The 23,325-nt window shown below is 38.1% G+C and overlaps 1 protein-coding gene across 2 annotated transcripts in view; it reads left to right on the top strand.

Moving 5' to 3' along the window:
• The window catches only part of PTPRK (protein tyrosine phosphatase receptor type K), a 403,942-nt gene that overhangs the window by 372,125 nt on the left and 8,492 nt on the right, over positions 1-23,325 (top strand). Inside the window, exons 15-26 of one of the 2 annotated variants that reach the window (XM_082047252.1) lie at positions 1,562-1,722; positions 3,831-3,866; positions 7,809-7,993; positions 9,842-9,929; positions 10,720-10,796; positions 13,399-13,435; positions 15,140-15,237; positions 15,955-16,071; positions 16,835-16,989; positions 18,091-18,226; positions 20,311-20,460; positions 21,029-21,202. In XM_082047252.1, the coding sequence (XP_081903378.1) occupies positions 1,562-1,722; positions 3,831-3,866; positions 7,809-7,993; positions 9,842-9,929; positions 10,720-10,796; positions 13,399-13,435; positions 15,140-15,237; positions 15,955-16,071; positions 16,835-16,989; positions 18,091-18,226; positions 20,311-20,460; positions 21,029-21,202 (1,414 nt within the window). The remainder of the gene's footprint in view (positions 1-1,561; positions 1,723-3,830; positions 3,867-7,808; positions 7,994-9,841; positions 9,930-10,719; positions 10,797-13,398; positions 13,436-15,139; positions 15,238-15,954; positions 16,072-16,834; positions 16,990-18,090; positions 18,227-20,310; positions 20,461-21,028; positions 21,203-23,325) is intronic. The other variant, XM_082047253.1, reaches the window with a different exon arrangement.

The following is a 23,325-nucleotide window of genomic DNA, read 5'->3' on the forward strand; positions in this document are numbered from 1 at the left end:
GTAAATGGGGAAAAGAAAGGGGGGGATGGTAGCAGGGAGAGCAGAACAAAATAAGGAGAGAAGTCCGATTAGTGAAAGTATCTTCATTATTCCCAGGAGTACTTTGTCCATCTGTATCCTACTTTGTGGCCCCTTGTTGAGAACCAAGACTTATTAGCTTAATAAACAATCCTCTAACATTTTCTTAAATATACAAAACCATTAAGTTCTTCCTGCCCTAGAGGTGTAGGTCCTTTCTGGTGAACTTTCCCAGGACGTAACATGGATGGATAATTTAGACTTTCTGCCTACTGTTAGAGTGTGGCACAGAATATTAAACGTTATCAGAGAACAGAGGCAGAGCAAGCAGTTCTTTAGTCAGAGAAATGTAAGATAAGTACTGCCTGAACAGTTAACAGGGTATTTGATGATATTTTATGCAGAAAAAACTGGGAAGCTAAGCTGTGTTTTAAAAACATACATTTTCAAGAACGCAGTCTATTTTGTGGTGATTGTGTCCCTCTCATGTGGTGTCAGATTTACCCAATGAGCAGGTTGACTATCTGTTATATTGCAGTCACAGCTTCAGATGAAGACAGAGAGATTTCAGAACAGTATAACGTGTGTCACAGGTTCCTGCAGAACCAAGGTGCACTTCTTGCTGCTCTGCATACTTCCCACTGCTGGAGATACGTGCTTTAAGAGTAGTAGGCTCTAAATGATAATTAAAATATATTGTCGGCTTCCATCTGATTTCTGAAAACAGTGAAAATCACTTCTAGTTCTTCATCAAAAGGAAAGAACTGAGAAATATTTCAGAAGAGTACACTTTCAGGGCTTTGGCTGTTAATTTGGGGTGTTCAGTTGTACAGATCAGGTTCCTGTTTAACTGTGATAAGTTCAGAGTGTAAGACTGTTAGTGTCAAAATTTAAGTTGTTCCCAAACTGCATGAAAGGGTGGAGTAGTGAGGGGGGGTTGTTTGTTTTTTAAAGAACCAAAGTTCACTGTCAGGAACAAAGTACGGTATCATGTTGTGTCTTGTGTACTGAATGGGAAGAACGACTTTTTAAATAAAAGGTATATGCATGCATATAAAATAATCACATTTCTTTTCTTATTTCATAGGTTTCTTGACTAACAAAATAATTTAGGTTAGATTATTTCTTTCTAGCAAGGCAAGCAAGGGGAGTGAATTATCCATATATAAAATCAAAACAGATTTAAATGGAGATGGTTGATAATACTGCATGCACAGATGCTTCTTATTTATCATTTCAGTTAAATTGTAATTATATTCCCTAATTTGTTTATATTAGTGTAATTACTCTGCAGGAAAAAAAAATATTACCAGGGTACAGAAGTTAGCACTTCCATTACAGCTTCTGTGTGTGTACAGAAAACACATGATCATGACTCTTTCGTAGCAACATACAGAGTTTTATCAATTTCACCCTGAAAAAGCTGTACACAGGAAATTCAGCCAGACTTTTCAGTCACGCAGGATTATAGATGTTGATTACTGTAGACATCAATATTCATCAAATATTAAGATGGTTTGGGCTTTTTTTTTTGGCTGGGCAGCAAACTTGCGAAGAAGCGCAAAGATGCCATGGGGACAACTCGCCAGGAGATGACGCACATGGTGAATGCGATGGACAGGAGTTACGCTGACCAGAGTACCCTGCATGCAGAGGATCCCCTTTCAATCACATTTATGGACTCTCATAACTTCAGCCCCAGATGTAAGTATGACAGCGATAGATACTCTGGAGTGTAGGTGAATACAGAAACATGGAAAAGAATCCTACTTTTTAAGGAGCATTGTTGTAAGCTACAGGTTTTCTAGGAACAATAGTAAACCCCAAGGCTGAGTAGGCATGTTTGGATGTTATCCTTGTTGGTATGTGGCTGATTATTTAAATATTTACATGTGCTTTCAGTATGAATTGATACTTGTTCTAGGGAAAATATTATACTTCTAGAATATCTCAACTGAAATCTGAAATTGAGTTTTCCCTCATAAGGATATTTAATACCAACATGTTAAATATTACTGCGTAACACCATGTCTGTAGTGAATAATAATATGAGGTCCAAATTAATTTCTTTCTTTTGGCAGTAAGGACATTGTAACAGAAGGAAACATTGACAATTTTCCTTGCTGTTTGTGAAGTTTAGGAATGAGCTTCTTAATATATCTGCAAATTAGCTCCCTATTTGTATTCCTTTTTTGTAGACTTGCCAACAGTCTGGTTTTGACAAAGTTTGGCAGTTTGGGTTTCTGACTGTTAAATGTCTGGATTCTAGCTGCTGCTGTCCAGTACATTTGCCTCCCAGCATCTGCACTATGCCTTGCACAAAAGTAAAATACTCCACTGGCAGACTCTGAGTATCTCAAAACTAGTGTGTTAGTAATCGAAGGGACACAGTTCTGCCACAGAGCTGGTGGGAACCTGACCTTGTCACATTGGACATGGACTTGTGGTTTGGCTTTAAACAGATCTGAGCAGCTTGAATTGCCATCTTTTGAGAAAGGCACTCCACCTTCGCTTGCCTCCCATACTGCTTAACACGCTTGAGCAAAATACATCCCTTAAGGCTCTTAAGTTCTTTCCTGAGTGTTGTAAGGAAAATGGATTTTAGAGGAGGGTTTATTGCTTGGTTTATTGAAGCTTACCAAACTGCAGAGTGCTAACATTTTAAGTGTCTCATAACCAATTATAAACAGCAGTTTAGTAACAGCCTGCAAGGTTTTCTACTCAGATTTGGCCGGAACTCTTATTGGCATTGAAATTTGTGGAGGCGGGTTTGCAAAGACAGTTCCATTTGGACTAAGTCATGGTGGATCCCAGGCAAAGTATCCATCAGGAACCTATGTGGCTTAGTGAGCCAGGGCTGCCAGGTGCTTGGGCAGCCTTCCAGATGGACTGACATTATGCCAAAAGCCCCTGAGCCCCAGCCACACAGCTGTCCTTGTTGGCTGGCAAAGAAGTTTGGCATCACTGTTTTCCAGCATCCTAGGTATGTGATATTTTGGGGTGCTGGAGGATTGAGTTTTCCTGACCATCATCTATGTTGAGGCAAAGAACCTTCCAGGCTTTTGGGGTTTCCTGCTATACGGCAAACTTTTAGGCAGAATACTTGAGAACTGGAGCTCATTTTTGGCACAGAGCTGTTGATATTTTAAATTTTTGTTCCAGATAGAAACAAAACCAAATTCTAGATTCCACCATTTCTGTCCAAAACAGCACAATTGTCTCTGCATGGTTCTAGTTGTGATACTGGATTATAAAATTCTATGCATTTTATTCAAACATCTGTGTCTGTTTATCTTTGATTTTTCTGTACTCATTAAGAGTAATATCTTTGACATTGTACAGAAAAAAGCTATTGACTGTAAATATGCATATAATTTTTTAAATTGCTTGGAAGACTTTAAAGAACTAACATTTTATTTTGAGATGAGATATTTGAGTATTACATGAGAGGATGGGTTTAAAAAGAAAGGAGTTGGTTCTATGAAAGTGATCCTTTCTGGTGAAGCAAAAGAACAATAGTGAAGGAGGAGCCCATTCAAGAACTAAATTGCATGTAATGACTTCTTTATTTCATTTCAGTAAGACTCTCTTTGCCTTTATCATTACATTTCTGAAGTCCAAAATCACTACCTTTCGTTTCTCTTTTATTCAGGATGCTTTCTGGAACTGTGTATTCATTCTGTTGTTCTGTTGTAACAAAATTAATGGGGTTTAGTTATCACTTGGTTATACTCTGAAGTATATTGCTTTAATTCTTAAAAATACACAAATTGAGGGTAATGTGTTTCTTCATGAGCTTTGTTTTCCCACAGTGCCCAATGATCCACTTGTGCCGACAGCTGTGTTAGGTGAGGACCCTAGTCCTTCATTATCCATTCCTGCATGAGTTTCATCTCCTTGCATGGTTGAACATTGAAACAGCTTGTTTTATGTAAAAGATAGCTATGCTGTTGTCAGAAAATAGTCCTACACTCAGGTTATCAATTCAAAATAAAACTGACTCTGCTTTTAGAATAAAAATTATTTTATGTACTCATTAGGAAGTTAATCGTAGTCAGTGCTACCTGAAGAGTAAATGAGAAAATAGGTAAATGGAAAGTACTAAAACTTTTCTCCCCAGACCATTCAACCTGAGTTTCTAGGAACTGACATGTGAAACTAGAACTCTATTAAGTGATACATAAAACAAAAATTTACATCCATATTAGCATTATTTAGCACCCAAAGCTCAATCTTCTAAGTAACAAGAAAGAAAATAAAAATAGAAAAGGGAAAATCTTCTGTAATATACAAGAAGAAATAACAATTTTTTATATAGGTTCTGTACAAATATTCCTGTATGCCCTTATTAATTACATATTTCAATTGACATTAGCTACTAAGTTTTTCAACTTTATACTTAAAAAATAAAAACAGAACTTGGAAGCGGCCAAGCTGTGTATTTCTATGTCACATCTAACACTTAATACATGTTTTAGAGTTGTTGGGTTTTTTTTTAAATACAAAGATAAAAGTATAATTTGTACCCGAGTGTTTGGTGTGATAAACACAATGTGCAGTATTGAGTTTCAGTCAGTTGCTGAGGTTATGTTAGGACAAAAGACAAATATCAGGAGGTGGTTGTGAACATAAACTGAAGTGGAAAATTAGATTCCTAGAAGTAAAGCCTAAGGAGACCTGGAGGCAGTTTAATCCCTTCTCTGTTTTGAAATGGGATGTTATACATGTAATATAGACTCTTTATGGCCATTGATTGCCTATTGTGTTTTAAAAATTTGCAGTGAAGAGAATTTTGCTCTTGCAGTGGCACGTTCTAGTGCCTCGCTCCTCCTAATTAAAATAAAAAAAATCGAATCCATGTTAGTATTATGTGAGACCCAAAGCTCAGTTGTCTGAGTATTACCTACTACTAACTGGGTGTTACTACTTAGTATTATTACTGCTCACTCTTAGTTTTTCCTAACTAGACTAATCTAAACTAAATCTTCCTTGCTGTGTATTGAGCCATTTCCTTCTGAGAGACTCAGAAAATACGGAGAACTGACACACTCTTGTCCTTTTAAAACAGTCTTTTACCTGTTGAAAGGCTCATGTGTCCTCAGTTCTCTCTTCTAGTTGACTTTTAGTGTTTCTGCTACTTGAAATGCATTTTGTCCTTTTTATTGCGCTCATGTTGCTGACTTGCATTGAGTTACCTGCTAAAGTCCCAGTTATCATTACCCAGTCCATTATTCCATTTCGTAGATATGTATTTGACTTCCCTTTCTTACACACAGTATGTTGCATTCAGGGTTTAATCCGCCTTGTTGATTTTTACATTGTCTTCCAAATAACATAACGTTGAAATCAGATCCTATACTTGTTAAGTGTGTGTGGTGGTCTACCACTCAGTGCCCTCTGCCGTCACTGTCCATGTATTTTCTGTCATGTTATGCAAGTTGTGGGTAAAAATATTGATAGAAAGTATACCCAGAAGGATCCTTTGCAGATCTTCGTGTAAAGTGTCCTCTGAGACTGACAGCAAATCACTATTTGTGAGTAGTCTTTGGTCTTTGTCGAGTTGGGTATACTCACCATGTGGGAGATCTGTCAAGTCGTATTCTGCCTGTTTCCTTTTGATAATGTTGCAAATGCCATTCTCTTGACTACAGTGGTGTCTGAGAAAGTTTGTAACCATCAGAGCAGTTAGGTGCTGGAGCCTTCCACTTTGGGCCCAAGGAAGCCTAACCAGGAGGTTTAAGTTTATGAGACATGGTAAAATAGCACCATTGCCTGAAACAGCAAAGGGTTAAACTCAGTAATTCTGAATACTTACTGAAATTAGACCAAGTGACTTATAGAAAATGAGTTTTTTCCTGAAATCCCTCTAAGATCTTCTTGTCTCTTTTAGCTTTATTTCAGGTGCTTACACGCTACATAGATACTATCTGGTAACACTTGTCAAGCCATTCCTAGTAGCTCATTTATGCTATAAGCATGTTTTAAAGGTCAGTGTGTTGCCACTACATTGTGGCAGACACAGATATGGGCAACTGTGAGCAGCAAGAACAAGGAATTAATTGAAGAACAGTTTAATAGTTCCTGTCTGCATTTGCATCTACTGCTAATGGTGTTTTGGAAATACTAGTCTCCTGGTATAAACAAAGCAATGCTAGTTGGAAGAGGTAATATTTTTCATTGCCTGGACTGAAATAGTGCAGAGAAGTAGACAAGCTTTTGGGCACACCACGTAGAAGGGGTTGGCTACCCATAAGCTTGTTCCTTTTGGAACTAGATCATTTGTACTATTACATCTCCATATAGCCTTCGCTTTGCCCAGCATCACAAAACAGTTTTCCTCTGTTTTATTTTGAAATGAGCAAAATTTTGTAGGCTCTAAATTATAGAATGTTATTTTACATGAAGCTCTTATTACTTAGTAGCTGTACTAGGCTTCTTTTTCTTCATGTATAGGTTATTAATGCTACTTTCCGTTCTGTGTACATTAGCACTAAGTTAGTATGACAATTTTGCTTTTCTCAAGGCCCTATCATTACATTGATGGCATAATAATGTGGCCCTTATATTTTTAAAATGCCTTTCATTGTTACCTATTGTGAAGCTTTAACAACTTTTAATGTCATTTTCTTTTAGTCATTTTCTAATATAGTCCTGAAATAAATTTCTTATGTTCTGTTCACTCATTGTTTTTTGCTGCTTCAATGGGTTAAAGTGCCTATTACTGGTAAGTATACTGTGAGGAATGGGGAAAACTGCAAATCCTGAGGTGATTTGAAATGTGTGTGATTTAATATGGATAACACTACAATAAAAAGTGACTGCTGCATGTCACTCACATTATTAGGCAGTTTAGTGAGGCGTAAATGTACTGAAATTAGCAACTTATGTGACAGTTCAAAGAATCAAGTTTCTTCCTAGGAGATCTCGTTTCAGAAGGCATTAACAGGGTTTGCATTTTGGTTGAATTGTAGAAAATCCAACCCTTGGGGTGTTCATTTTTTTCCTAGAGTGTTTTACTTCCTAATCTGCATCCTTTTCAAGGAAAATGGTAAACTGATTTCAAAGAAGCATAGGAGCCGTTGACTACTAATTAAAAAAAAAAAATCACTGAAGGGATTGACAAAATGTGATCACTTCATGTGGCTATGACATTTGATTTTGATAAGAGGATTGGTGTAGCATAGGACATTGGAGGAGACTTATTTGTTTATACAGAGCAAAGTCTGTGTTGAAATCAGCACACTCAACAGTTTCATTGCTTGACTAAAAGACCTGAGTTAAAATGATCATTCTGAAGTGCTGATTTGTCTTCCCAAATGGAGGTGGTGTTGTGAAGTCTTAGCATAATTGCTTCTCTTTTTCACGGGGGTCTCAATTCACTGTTACTTTGCTTTAGACAAATGATGTGCTGATACCACTACAGAGTTATTCTAATTTATTGTTTAAGGTGTAGTATTGCTGTTGATACATATTAGCCATTAAAAAAGTTACTTTGGGTGATAAAAGCTGGAGTTCCCAAGTACATTAATGTCATAAAATTTTGTAGCTTCAAATAAAATGCCCTTCAGACATCTTTATTGCGGGATGAAGGATTGCAAACTTTTGTATGTGTTTGCAGTTAAATTCCTTTATGTACTTCACAGTATTTATGTGCTGGAGAGTAAGTGCTGTGCGTTCGCAGAAATTAGACATGTTATTGAAGGAAGAGATTGAAAAGAGATGTTGATGTATATAGCAGCAGGTGTTATTGCCCGGCAGGTATCTAATGCATTGATTTCTTGTGAATACAGATGAAAACCACAGTGTGACAGCAGAGTCCAGCCGGCTCCTGGATGTCCCTCGTTACCTCTGTGAAGGCACAGAATCCCCGTACCAGACTGGGCAGCTGCACCCAGCCATCAGGGTGGCTGATCTCCTGCAGCATATTAACCTAATGAAGACCTCTGACAGCTATGGATTTAAAGAGGAGTATGAGGTGAGATCTTCAGTGGTGGGTTTTTGCTAGGAAAACTCCCTTTGAAAGGGGCAACCTTTTGTTTGCTTTGCCTTGCAAAAGGATGCAACTAAACATTATGGGTTTAAGTGAAAAATAGATAAAGATAAGCAGGCATAAGATTCCTATACATGTAACCCAAAAGTGAAATAGTGAATGGAATCCAGTAGTTTGAGCTTTTACAAGCACCTGGAAAAAAAATAAATAAATAAATAAACAAAACGCAATAAATACAAACAAACAAACAAAAAAAACCAGACGAACAAACAAAAACTACGTCTGTTCCTTAGGATATAAGAGGACATGCTCTGCTGACTCTTTTCAATGTATTGTAAGAAATTGCCACCCATTTGTTGTTGCTTTTTAGTTGAAATGCTGTAATTAGTTATGTGAGCTTTCTGAGCCATCTTCAGTGCAGATCTCTTTGATTAGGTTAAAGATTTAAGCTGGCTGGTTTTGCAAGAAGCACTGACTGGAAGCACTCTCATGGTTTATTGTAGCATCTCAGTAGGGCAATACTGGGACTAAACTCCCGCTGAGAAGCAGTAAAGACTTCCTGAGAGTAGTAATGTCTTGAAGTTCTAATTAGACCTGCCTGAGCATGTCTACTTACAACTTTAATGTTAAAATGGAAGCAAAAAATTCCCAGCAATGGAAGTAGAAGACGAGTACAGATTCATTTTACTTCTGATCTCTGAATCTGTTGTGATTCTTTGGGATTAGAATATCAGGCAGGGCACACAGCAAAGATTCGAATGGCACTGCCAAGGTCGCTCGCAAAAGAGCTAGGTTTAAAATGAGTTTTCTCTGAGTAAGTAATCTCTTCTGACTCAGTTTTCAACCTTCTCTCCTTTCTGCAGCTGTCTCTACTGTAACATAAGAACTGGAATAAATAAATGTGTGGTTTTTAAAAGAATATTATTCTCTTTTCCTCTCTTTTACTTAAATATGCTTCGTTATTTCTATTCTCTAACACTATGCTCTGCCTAACTTCAGGGATAAGCCCAAGTGTCAACCGCTGTGGGAGGGAGGGTGGTCCCTGATGCCACATCAGGTGTTTTCCTGCTTGCTGCTTCTTCTGTTACCATACACTACATCTTTGCCTTGGCTTGGGCTTCTGGGTGTGCATTAAAGTTCTGTTTCTATGGCTACTGTGCACTTTCTGGAGGTAACTTACCCAGATCAGGATAAGAGAACATCTGGAAGGAAAGAATAGCATAGACCTGCAACAGCTGTAAAATACCTACAGGCAATGAAGAAAAAGCCGAGGAGGAATAAAAGCTGCTTCTATCACTACTGAGAGATTAACCTCTTAAAAAGAGTTCAGAAATGTAGAATAATTTTGCTAATGACCAGGGGGAGGGATATGAGGAAAAACACAATGAACATTGGCAGAGGAGGCTTCCTGATGGCTCTGTAGGAAAAGAAGTCATTTTACTAAGCAATACGAGTAAAGCAACTTAAACTGTAGTAAACAGGCTATATGTTATGGTGTCTTGTAAGAAGGGTGATTGGTCTCCCTGGGGTTTCTCAGCTTACTGCTGGTCCTCCATAGCAAGGATGTCTGAACAAGTTTAGCCTTCCAGCGATTCCAGGATTTGAAATCCCTCTGGAGCCCCTCAGTGACTTGCCCACTGACCTGTAGCAATCAGAGGGGGAGAGCTGCCCTTCTTCTCAAGATGTATTTCTGTACCAATAGTACTGCCTGGGTGACCAGAGCAGACGAACAAAGCTGAGCTTACTTTGTGGTAGGGCAGTTCTTTTAAACTGTTATTTTTGGAGATAAATTAATGGTCAGAATGTTTTCTTTCGGAACGTTTTTATTTATAGAGTTTCTTTGAGGGGCAGTCAGCTTCTTGGGATGTCGCTAAGAAGGATCAAAACAGAACAAAGAACCGCTATGGAAACATTATAGCATGTGAGTATCGGTGCGCTTGGTTTGAGCGATAGCCATAGTCGTGTGTTACTCGTGCCATGCTCTCTCTCTCTTTACAAGTCTCCGGTGGCGTAGATGCTTAAATCCCCAAGCGGAGAAGGGGATACTGCCTTTTCCAGCATTTTTTTTTGTCCTTCACAGTTTAACTTTCTTCCTTTTGTAACTCAGGCTGAATTTCACATTTGTACCTCTGTTGTGCAAGCTGTGGTAAGCATGTAACAGCGACAAGCTAGCACTCATTTGGATGTTAATTCCGTAAATTCACAATTTACTATTATTTTACAAATGCAATGGAACACACAGGAATGAAGGTACCAGAGAAGTCCCTGAACGGGTAGAGTTACCTTTTCATCAAATCCCAAATGTATTGCTAACCCTTATCTTGTGACTTCTTTATTTTTTTAATGTCTCAATATGAACTTAAGCGGGCTTGGGTTGGAAGTAAGGAAACAGTAATCAGGATTTTTGGTTTTCTAGATTACCATCAGTGGAGCTGATGTTAAAAGGAACATTGAGCAAGTAACCTGTTTTCTTTGTGTCTTTATAACCACCTATAACAATACCTTTCAACTACTCTTAATGAAGTTTAATGAATGTTTTTGAAGTAATTGGAGACCTCAGACAAAATGGTTCTTTTTAACTCTGTGTAAACACTGTTTAAGGGTTGTGAGGCGCTTATTCCAGCTGATTTTGGTTTTCTAGATGACTTACCATAATATCTTACTTAAAAATCACACTTCAAAAAGGCACTGTAACCACTTGGTTTTTACAGATGACCACTCCAGGGTGATTTTGCAACCTGTTGAAGATGATCCATCTTCAGATTACATTAATGCCAACTACATAGATGTGAGTGGATTGCACAGCTTTCTCCCTCTCAATTTGCCAGCTTCTCTATGTGAAACTATTGCATGTTATGCCTACAAATTTATTGAAAGCTTTTTTTTATTAAGAACAAAATGTACACTTTCCTTGTTCTACGTCCTAGTACTCACTGACATTGTTGTGCTTTCTTTCACATCTGACTTTGGTTTGGGCTGTAGATTTGGCTGTACAGGGATGTAAGTACCACTATATGTGAATAACAGCATCCTATTGTAAATATTTAATATAGATATTGTTATCAATTACTTTCCTCTTCTATTTTTATCAGTTGATAACTATGCATGCCTCATCTAATTTCTCTCATCTGTTCCTTTAAAAAATTTCCTTTTGTGTGAATATTTTGTACCTGTTTTGAAAAGATGATTTTGCCTTTTAACATAGCTCTGAGTATTGTTAGATATTGTTAGATAACTTGGGTGAACTTGTCTGTTAAAGAGAATTTGCTATTCACTTTTTTTTTTTTTTCTGATTATTTTGGCCACTAGCGTTTCTTTTCCTCTTCCCATTTATATGTGAGAGGCTGGATAGTATGCCGTACTGTAGTTGTCTGAAAATGTACCTGTGAAGTAGCCGTAATATATGTTTGGCAAAAGGGAGAGATGATGGCCATCTGGGGGGGATTTTTTGTTTGTTTGTAATAACTTAGACAAACTATTTAGCTGACGTTTATCTTAAGGTGGTAATCTAGATATTACAAAGTATATACACACACATATATATATGTAAATATTTTAATGTAGTAGAAATTTCCTACTTCTACAGAAAACCTCTAAAGTTTGAAAATCTATACTTCGATTGCAATAGAAATGAAATTATAAATTTTATAAGTACCTGATACAGGAAATTTGAACAAATTCTGCCAGAAGTTTTTATTAACAAAACATAACTTTAATCTAATTAACTCTTTAGGAATAAACAAATTGTTGTATTCAAAGTAATTCCAAAGTAATTAAGAAAATATTGGAATAGCTAGTACAAGTGTCCTTAAAATATGTGGCTTTGGTTACTTTTCTTTAGAATTGCACCTTACTAATTTTTCCTGCCCCCTGTTAGTTGATAAATTATTTGAGACCCTCTTGACTTTCCAGGATACAAAGATTTGGCTCCAGGTATATTGCTTTATTTTTAATTTGGTATTTTAACACAGCAGTCTCTGTGAAGTGTTAGGCCTATGATATTTTGCCTTGGGCCTTGAACAAGAAAATGTTCCCAAATTTATAATGGTAATGGTAATAGTAATAGCTGAGGAAGTTGCTTCTCTTATTTAGGAGTAAACAATCTCGTTATAACTAGACAGGAAAGCTACAACTGGCACTTTGCAGTTTTAAAGTGACATTTTTACCTTGTTCTGTAAAGCATTGCTGAGTGTAAAACAGTGTAGCAAAGGTTCCACTTTTATAATTTGAAGCTGGGGCTTGATATTGCAGACTCCAAGAGAAACTTTTTAGTCATTTGTTGCAATCTTGGTCTCTTGTAAAGCCAAGAGTAAGATACTCAGAAGTTTTTTTCATAAGCCCCAGAGGAAGATGCTCTCACTCTAGACAGGTTGTGGAGAAGGATATAAACTCCTTGAGTACATTGAAATCTTTCACTTAATTACTATCTTGTGAATACAAGGAATCCAAGGACTCATGTTCCCTGTAATGCAATACTTAAATCATGTGGCCTAATAAAGCTGCAACCTAGAAAAAAATTGGAGTTATTTCTTTAACATTTGCACGTTGCAAAATTCTGCATTGTCTTCTCCTGAGCAATAGTAAAGTTTCCTTCCTCTTTGTAGCTAATGTTGCTGGCACTGGTCAAAATATATTCTGAATGATTTCCTCAAGAGCAGTAGCTCTTTGTAGTTTGTATGCAGACAAGTAATGCTGTACAGTACCACTAGCACTGGCATAGACTCAGCGAACTGGAAAGGCTTAGTTGTGTAGGATTACCCATGTATCTATATATCTATCTATATATGTATGTGTATATACTTGTATGGATCACGTCCAGCATTATTGATGCACGCTTTGTGCCGTAGCACAAAATATTTTGCAGAAGATTCCACTGCAATAGGACCTTGATTCTGTGCACACACCGCAATGTCCAGCTCCATCCCATTTAGTTATGGCTTGGGTACCTACCTCTTTGTGCCTTACGATAACTCTATTTAGAAGAAGACAAAAGGTGTGTATCTTTTCATATTGGATAAATTGGGAACACAGATGAACTATTGAGATAATCTGGTAGCAAAAACAATTTTTACTAAATTTTAAATAAACATCCCGTTGTATCTGGCTGGGGAGATGTCAATAGAGGACTAATTTTTAGGCCCAAGGGACCCATCTAGAATACTCCTTCCTGGTGCACTGCAATGTCTGTTCAAGTTGGATGTTCTTATTTCCATTTTATCTGTTGTCATTCAAACCTTTTCCGTATTAACCATTTTTTTAGGTTTGAGCTTCATGCTGCTCTTAAATATTGGTTTGTTCTGAAAACGTTGTCTAGAGATAAGAATTATGCTTTTATTTTCCCCTCTCTGTTAGTAATATGGTACTCAAACTAACTTATATTGCTGTTTTAGGGATATCAGAGACCAAGTCACTACATTGCAACCCAAGGTAAGAATCTGCCAGCATTAATCAAACCGAACAAGTGTTCTCTGTAGTGTCCAGCAGTGTTTTGGTAAAATGGAAGTAAACGAGAACAAAGCATATCCAATATTGTGATTTGTCGTCCTGTGTTACGGTAAACTAACATAGCACGTTCAGGTGGAATGTGAACAAATGCAAAAATTGCAATAATTTGTCATGTTAATTAGCTATTGAGCAACTCTTTAGGTGATAAATTTGTCTGATAAAGTCAGAAGCTGCTACCATGATTTCCAGTTGTGAAGATGAATAGAGAAAAGAGGCATGTGGACAGACAATAGTTTCAACCTGCCTTGAGGCATTTTTCTTTCTGTATTATAATGTATTATTTTACTGTCTTGGATTTCATCCGTGATGCAGACAGTGACGATAGTAATGATAAATTAAACACTATCTCAGAAAATCTGGGTAAAGTAAGGCCAGAGAAAGACAAAGCCTCTTTGTAGGAAAAAGTGAGGGAAATCTTCACCATATAATACCCTGCTAATAAACAGGGGAGTTAGAGGAAAAAAATGAATTTCTGTGGAAAGTATTCCACAGAATTTGTATTTCTGATAGAACTCCTCACAATGTGCAAAAACAAATAGATTGCACTGAAATATCAGAGGCTATGAATTAAAGTAAAAATAATTAGATTTAGATGTGTCATTATTTGATCTGTGAATATAATCAGATAGTGGGCTGGAAATATCCTGTTATTTGGGCCCTCAGTTGATTATAGCTGCACGCAGGAAAGACAAACTAAAGGCTTGTTTTAAAGCAGGATCTTAACATTTCTGTACGCATTTTTTTTATTTTTGTGTAAGTGCTGTCTAAACAGGTCTCTCTGTGTTAAGTCCACATTTGCATTTTATTTCTGTTTTACTATGTAAATCATTGCGCGTAATAGTGTGTAAAGAACACACAAATTTATTGCTGCTTTAGTATGCAGCCTTTGATCTACCATATGAAGGAATATGGCTGAGTCTTCATATGTCTGTTATATACAGTAATATTTATACTACTTCTGGAGCATGGTCAGGGAGCTGTTTGTGAGATAACTGTAACAGGGTACTGTCACTCAACTGAACGCGTCTTGTCTCTGCAACAGAGCAGGAGGCAAAGCTTAAACAATGCTCCTCTTTTGCTTCACAGAAAAGCAGTTAGGTTAGTTTAAAACAAACTTTTAAACTTCAGTGGGAAGTTTATGGCTCAGCACCTACTCGTGCTTACGCACTTGGCCAGGAAGTGCCCAGGGTCTGCACCACTGGCCCTCCTGGCTGAGGCTTCATTCCGGTGCGGGCATCTCCTCTGTGAATGTCTGAAGAAGCTCACACTCAACACATTATATTTAACAAATGTAAAGCAAACCTAAAAATGTATGTAGCTGTAGATGTAGTCACACATTGCTGTGTCCTTGTAGTTTTCAAGCAACTTTTGGCATTTCACTACATGGCACACCTGCTAATAGTTTCTTTCAAGTGGTAATTCAGTTAAGCTGAGAATATTCAGCGTTGGTTAGAAATAAAAATATAGTCCGCAAACTGGCCTGATGATATGATGATGTGGTTTCACAAAGCTTTCATCTCTGAGTAAGTGTGTTCATCAGCTCTGAAAAGCACTGCATTTTATTTTTAGTGTTTGCTTTGGCTGGGGTTTTTTTGCAGAGTATTACCTTCAGTTTTTTTCTTGCAGGTCCAGTTCATGAGACCGTGTATGACTTCTGGAGAATGATATGGCAGGAGCAATCAGCTTGTGTTGTGATGGTCACAAATTTAGTGGAAGTTGGGAGAGTAAGTTTTTAGTTTGTTTTCCTTTTAATGCTACAAGCCTAAAGAAAAACCTTCTGACCAGACACATTATCAGCAGAATGTAGAAAAGTCTTGTGAGGGACAACCAAGCATCATGAGTGGACATGAAAGGGGAAAGTCCAGACATTGTTGTGGTTATGGTATTGTGTAAAATCAAAACTAACTTCTGAAGTCTATTGCTGTCTTGTTTTCATGAATAGTGAAAAATTGTCTGTATCTGAAATTCACATTTCAGCAAACTAAATTTGTATATTGTCACTCAAATGAGCAGAGTGAGTGGACTAGTGAGCAAATGCGCTTCTATATCAGTGGCTAGAAATCAGCAAATTATTTACAGTTTAGCAGTAACATATCCCTCGGGGAGTAATATCAAGTATCTGGGATTACTTGCAACAGTTTGATTACTGATATGAAATACATCCCAGTTTAACAGAAGTGGAAAAGTATTCCATAGCTCAGCACTAAAAAAAACCATGAATGTGCATTTAGAAATGAACTTGTCACCTAAGTACAGCTGTGTAAAGCAGTGAAAACTCTGTAGCTAGTGCTTAACTTGACAGAAAAACCATTAACCGTGACAAGCCATGTGAGTGCATGGTCATTTTGGAAATAAATGTGGTGTAATGTAGTACATGCGGTAATGTATCCTCAAGTTTTTATTGTCCTTTGGTGTGAAATGTATTCCCATTTTGTATTTAGGTCAAGTGTTACAAGTACTGGCCTGATGACACAGAAGTTTATGGGGACTTCAAAGTGACTTGTGTAGAGATGGAGCCCCTTGCGGAGTACGTCGTCAGGACCTTCACTCTGGGAAGGGTGAGCACATCTTGAAGGGGCTCAGCAAAATACTGTCCCCTGGTAACAAGGAGCATGGAGGAGGCTATGCTTGGACTTCGTGTTCCTGTACAATACCAAATCCCCCCTTGTCTCGTTAGCAGGTCCACAGTGTAGGCAGCCTTACCTCACCATGGGAGCAATGCATTTCATCAGCACTATCCAAACACGCATCTCGTTGTGGGATTTCTAATTTCCCCAGAAATGTTGACAGATATCTCCCCTCTCTGGCAGTCACCTCTTCTCTGTAGCCACACTTCTGAGCTGAGCTCAATGAGTCATGCCTGTCATTCATCTCCACTCTAACCTGAATGCTGCTGAGTCAATCTCACTTAATCAAAGAACAAACTCTGTGAATGCAATATATGTGATACAGCTGTGGTCCTCTGGTAAATCGTTATACTTGCTTGTAAATGTAGCACACCGTTGTCTTAATTAGCAAAACTTGTGAAAATCGATGTGAATTGCATCTAAGTCTATTAAAAAAAATAATAAAGCAAAGCTAGCATATTTAATGGCTAAAGTAAAAATTATGAACGTCAGAATAAGAAAAAAATGACATCTTTAAGATTCGTACAATATTTGCTTTAAATAATTGGTGAAATGATGAAAACAGCATGTAGATTCAATATCATTATTTGAGTCAGAGAATAGCTAGTCTACAAAACACTTTGAATGTTGGAACTTTTTTTTATTTCAGAACCTTTTTTTATTTCTTTCTTTCTTTCTTTCTCTCCTTTTACAGAGGGGCTACAATGAAATCCGTGAAGTCAAACAGTTTCATTTCACTGGCTGGCCAGATCATGGAGTTCCTTACAATGCCACAGGCCTCCTTTCCTTTATACGGAGAGTCAAATTATCTAACCCTCCTAGTGCAGGGCCTATTGTTGTCCATTGCAGGTGTGTACAGAAGAGAGAGATTGATTTTTTTTCCACAACTGTCTGTGTGATTATTTACAGTATTCTTTTGTGAAGCATCCATCATTTTGAAGTGTTTTGTTTTTGTTGTTCCCTTTCTGAATCACCTAATTCACACTGTGGTAAGATTTGGCTGTCTACAGCAATGTTTGGAAATAACCAGATTGTAGTACACTTTTCCTCAACAGAAAAGAAAGAGATTTTTCTTTTTCCTGCAAGAGCTGCACCAGCTAAATTATATGATACTTCAGGCTATCATTTTAGGTAGTCTACAACAATTTTGTGGCATCATTCGAGAATAAGTGTAGATACAGCTGCTTTGATAGCTGGATGGTGCATATAATATCTGAACAGATTATTAATTTAAATCAAAGTAAACAAGTAGGTGAAGGAATATGGAGTGAGGTTAATGGCAACAAATAGAGAATGTTGGTTTTCCTGTGCAAATTTCCAAGGTTTGTGTTTTTGTGACACAGTCCTTTGACAAATAGAATTTTCATTCAGCACTGTAAAATGTTTAATTATATTCTGTAGATAAAGTTGGTTTAGAGATCTTAAGAATTCATTGTGCAAAAACTGTCCATAAATTTATATAAAACCAAAATGAATCAAGAGAGATTCTTGTGTATGCTGTTAAATGCGCTGCCTGAAGCAGCTTAGAGCTTGTCAAATAAAACAAACGCTAGAGTTTCTTATTATAGTGTCTTACTTAGAAGTCATCCTTAGTCTTATTAAATAAAAACAAGATCTGTCATATTTTGAAGTGCATGAGTTTAATCATCCTACAGATTTCAATGTAACTAATTTTTCTTTTTTACTCTAAGTATTGATCTGGGTGATAAAAGGCGGAAACTTTTTTTTTCATGTTACTTAGTGGATCAAATCTGATGGAAAAAGTTTGCTTTGGGCACATCAAAAGATTTGAGGGACATGATGAAGAGAAGGAGACAGTCTAAAAATTAGATAGTGGTTATGATGTAAGAACTGAATGACTTAATAAAAATGGTATCAGTTATGGGTTCATAAAGTTTTGTAGGTGTTTCAATGGGGCTATTCCTAACAGTATTTACTGATTCTTTTTAGTGCTGGTGCTGGACGGACAGGTTGTTACATTGTGATCGATATCATGTTAGATATGGCAGAAAGAGAAGGTGTTGTTGATATCTACAACTGTGTCAAAGCCTTACGGTCTCGTCGCATCAACATGGTACAGACAGAGGTATGGCAGTTTACCTTCAAAGCACCTGATGCTTTCTGAACCATGCCAGGTCAGAATTTCACTGTTAACTCTGAAAAGAGCAGGCAGCAGCCCTGTTGAGAGGTTTATCTCCATTGGGGGGCATTGCTCAATGCAAACAGCACCCAGAACCAGGATGGTGCAACAAACCTGCCAGTTCTTTCAGTCTTCACACAAACAAGTGCCCACATAACTTTGTAACAGAAGGATTTTTCAGGGAAGACCCTACGGCAGGACTGTCTGGCACATCTCTCCTCAGTTCTGGTACCAGCAATTCCAGGAATCCAAAGCTGGAATTTCAGCAGGTTGCCACTGGTTTTAGACTGTCTCAGATCACTTTACCCGTAATCTGAATTACCTGTGGAACTTTGTCCATTTTGCTCTCCCTTGTCAACTCTGTTTTTATTTGCTTCATTAGCCTCATTGCCGTGCATTTTTCCTTTTCTACCCTTCTGTCGTCCAGCATGCCTTCAGCAACTCCACATTACAGAATCACAGAATGTTAGGGTTTGGAAGGGACCCTGAAAGATCATCTAGTCCAATCGCCCTGCTGGAGCAGGAACACCTAGATGAGGTTACACAGAAAGATGTCCAGGCGGGTTTTGAATGTCTCCAGAGAAGGAGACTCTACAACCCCCCTGGGCAGCCTGTTCCAGTGTCTGTCACCCCCATTAAAACATTAAAAGCATTGCCTTGGTAATGAATCCATAACAGCTTCCATTCTGGAGGATCACTGAGTTTCCACAGAAACATAGATTATTGATTTACATTAAGACAGGTTGCTTGAAGTGGTTTGCCACTTCTCTCTCCTGGCCTCCATGTGGATGGACATCTACCTGAGAAGGCATTTCACCCGTAATATTGAACATGACCACAAGGAAATCTCTGCAGTTGGCAGCCAGGCATATCAAATGTAATTTGGTGCAGTTTTTATTCTATGCTGCAACCTGTGGCAATTGAACAAATAAACATTCCTGATCAGCTACCCCTGTGACAGGGCCATTAACCTTTGGCAGGTGCGTGGAGTGGAGTGTTCCAGTGCGACTGCTTCAGCTACCCTAATTTAATCTTCTCTTGCATGTGAATTAACACCCTGTTCCTTTCTCTTTTTCTCCCTTTTGCCTCTTACTTATCATCTTCTCTTAGAGGTTCATACTTATGCAGCAAGATAAAGCTGTAATTGCAGCAAGTTCTTGTGATGGTCATCTAGACAACAGTGATGGCAATAGCTCCCTAGCTATGTGGGTAAGGCTGCACAGACTGTAGAGCCAGAATACAACTATCATCCCTGGACATGTGCTCTTGTTACAGGCACATGTTAAAAAGTTTATGCTGTTAATAACCTCATTAATATCCACAGTAGCTAGGTGAGGCTGGCACAGTTCTCACACTTCGCTGTATAGACATGGTTTACATCTGTTACTCTCAGGGTCAGTAAATATAATAGGCATTGTGTAAAAATTGACAAGAGGCCTGACTGACATAGTGATGCAGCTGTCTAGGACTCAGGTTATCTTACGGCAAGTGAGAAGAAAAAAAGAGGTGAAGAAATGCTGTTTCTGTTGGGACACACTTGAGTTTATTGCAAGCCTAGAGCTGGCTATCAGACAACTGGTGTACTAGCTTGCATGAGCAGAACGCAGCATGCCAAATAATTGCTAATCACTCTACTAGTGCTTGCACCAATTTACACTTTCTACTAGTTTTATAAGGCTGACAGCTACTTTTAAGAAATCAAAATGAGTAAAACAAACAAGTCACTGATATATAAAAAGGAACCCACAAGCACCACAAGAAAACTGAAAACGTCATGTTAAATAACTTGGTCTACCTGTTCTGTTAAATTTTACTGAATTTAAACTGGTTTTGAAGAAAACATCCTTGTTAACTGCATCCCAGTTAGGACAAGATTGTGTTTGTACTAAAGCATTATGTAATAGATTGATGGACACTAACTTGAATGAGTTTTACAGTGTGCAGATCTATTTATCCTAAAAGAAGGAACCTTCACTTGTTTTTAATGTCTATAATGTCTATAATTTTTGTTTCTTTGCCTAATTTGGTAGGAGCAGTACATCTTTATTCATGATGCCATTCTAGAAGCTTGTCTTTGTGGAGAAACTGCCATTCCTGTCTGCGAATTCAAAGCTGCTTATTTTGATATGATTAGAATAGACTCTCAGACAAACTCTTCACATCTCAAAGATGAGTTTCAGGTATTCACAGTTTCTGCTAACTCTTCATGTGACAACAATTTTTTTGCCTCTAGATACATTTAATTTATTTTAAAGGGAAGGGTTTTCATATCACATTTATAGCATTTGGTCCCTTACTTCTAGTCTACAAAATAAAGCACCCATGTTTATGTGCTTTGCAAAGTTGTTTTAAATATTGAGTATCCTCCTTTGAATAAAACTGCAGTAAACATATGCCTGGCATAAAGAGCACTGACTGGGAAGCACAGAGTTTTGGCTTGTACTTGCACAGCTAGGGCAGAGCTCTTTAGGGCTCCAAAGGATCCTTTTGTTTTATACCTTTCGGAGGGGATGGTGTCATGCAGAACCTGTTCAGTGGTACACAGAGTGCCTTTTACCCCTGCAGCTTAACCCCTCTTGAAAAGCCCCAGCACATTCATCAAACAGATATGGGCTCTTATTTGCTACTGTCTTCTTGCTAATACCTCGTGTTTTCCCATATTGCAATATTTTGAATTAAATCTTGAGGAGTCTCAGGTCCGCTGTCTGTTAGTTCAGTGTGGTAAAGCAAGTGTCCTCTCTCCCTTAGACCCTGAATTCTGTGACCCCGCGCCTGCAAGCAGAGGACTGCAGCATAGCCTGCTTGCCAAGGAACCATGACAAGAACCGCTTCATGGATATGCTGCCACCTGACAGATGTCTGCCTTTCTTAATTACTATTGATGGGGAGAGCAGCAACTACATCAATGCTGCTCTTATGGACGTAAGAGACTGTCTTCTTTGTCTGCATAGTGTGCCGTGAAAAGCTGTGTAATATGAGAGATAGAGCTTGCTGGTTTAAGAAAGGGTAATTCTTTCTTACTGTACTTCCCAGTAAAACAGTCCTAATAAAGAAGGGTGGGGGTAAAATGGGTAAGAAACCCCACCAGCTTGTGTTGCTTGTTCAGGTTTGTTATCTTTAGTCTTTTACATCCTGGTGGGACCCACTGGAAGTCTCCCCTTTTCAGCAGTGTTATATAAAGGTCTGTCTCCATTCTTTCAAATCTCAGCAGGATCTCAAAAATCTGCTGTTTGTCAAGAAGTAAATATTACCTACCCCAGCATGAGGCTACTGTCACTACTTTGTAAAAAAAAAGTTATATTTGGGTAGGAGAGACAGGGAAAGAAGGAAAACAATTGTTTCTTTGACATGTTTGGGGATAGGTTGTGGGGTTTATAGTTCATGTTTTGAGTTGCAGCTCTTTAAATTTTAAACAACAGAAGTATGATCAGGGGAAAAGGTGAATTAGTGGGGAAAACGGAGGTGAACCTGCTTATCTGATTAATAAAGCAGTTCATCACGTGTGCTGTCAAATACCTGCCTGTGCCTGCCGGTAGCATTTCCCAAGTTAGGCCCCTAAAGCCACCTTTACAGTAAATACTTAAATAAGTGGCCTGATTTTCAGGAGCATCTTCCCTTCCTCAAAAATAAAGTGCTGTCAGAAACTGCAGTGTCAAGAAGAGATGCTGGAATGAAGTGGCAAATAGCAGCAGAAATCATTGGGACTGAATGGTATATTTGTCCCCGATTTCTGCCTGAGCTAGTGCAGGAAACCTTTGAACTGCTAGCAAAATGTAGTCCCTAATCTCACAATTAGCTATTGTGCCAGAAAAATAGAGGAGTAGCATATGTGAGACCAATATATTAGGGAGTCACTGGGGCTGAATGAATGAATTAGAACAGTGAGCAGAATTTTGGGAGCAACCAAAATTGTTTAGAATTGCAGTAAAAATTACATTAAGCACCTGGATAAAATTGCTGTGCTATGGACCAACCAACACATCTGTGTAGAGGAGTGTAATTTGGGGAGAAAGGAAGACAACACAGGCTGAACAGACAGGGTGGCAGGAGGACTCTGAGTGTGTAACAGTGTGTGGCAGGCAGGGACAGGAACCAAGCAATGTATTAATGGGTGAGCAATCAGAAGCAAGGAAGGAAGGACAGAAATGGTAGTAATAAAAGGAAAAAAAGCAGCAGAAAGAAAGTAATATATTACAATGAAGGCATATAACGAGGCTATAAATATAGGGTTAAAACTTTGGGTAAGAAAAGCTTTTTCTTGCCCTTTCTCTTCTGGTTTTTGTTTGGTTGGGTTGGGTTTTTTTGTTTTTGTTTTTTGTTTTAAGACTGCTTTAATTGGAGAGGGGGACCCCGCTGCTGAGCAAGGAAAGGGAACTTTCAGTAGCAAAACAGAAATGGAAACTTTCCCCTTTCCACAGTGTACTTCTCCCTGTGTTCCCACAATGAATTGTCTGTCTCCCAGTGTGACAGCAGATCTCCTGCCTGGTCTTTTTGAAAACCTGATCATCTCAGATTCAGTACATTCTCTCATCTCAGGAAAGACCAGAAATGATGGGGAAGAGGGCTAGGAAACCATCAGCTAGTACATGTTTTATTTCTTAAAAGTACAAGTGAAGAATTGATGTTGGTTCTTCCTGTTTGCTTCCTGGGCAGACCTAGGAAGTAGGACACAAACTGCTCCTAATCTCAATATGCTTCGTGCATTATAAAGTGATACCAAACATAGATAAAATTGTCAGCCTCCTTATTCTGTTGTCAAACAAGTACTGATGCTAAAGGCATTAATTTGTTATCTTCACAATTTACAGCAAGTAGAAGGGTGAAAAGAATTGTATTTTCTCCTTCTGGACTTTACACTATGCTCTTCAATGGTATGTTGATATATTGCACATGAAGATCCCTCATATCAGTTTTCAAACAAGCAAGCTTCCATACCAGAATGGTTCAGCCACCCCACCAGGTCTTTTTCCTAGGTTAATTTACTCTATTTAATTCAATTTAAAAAAACAGCCAAACTTCTTTTGGTACCAGCGTGGGTGCTAAAC

Source organism: Streptopelia decaocto (genome assembly GCF_964273445.1).
Source record: "Streptopelia decaocto genome assembly, chromosome: 3".
NCBI classification, from domain to species: Eukaryota; Metazoa; Chordata; class Aves; order Columbiformes; family Columbidae; genus Streptopelia; species Streptopelia decaocto.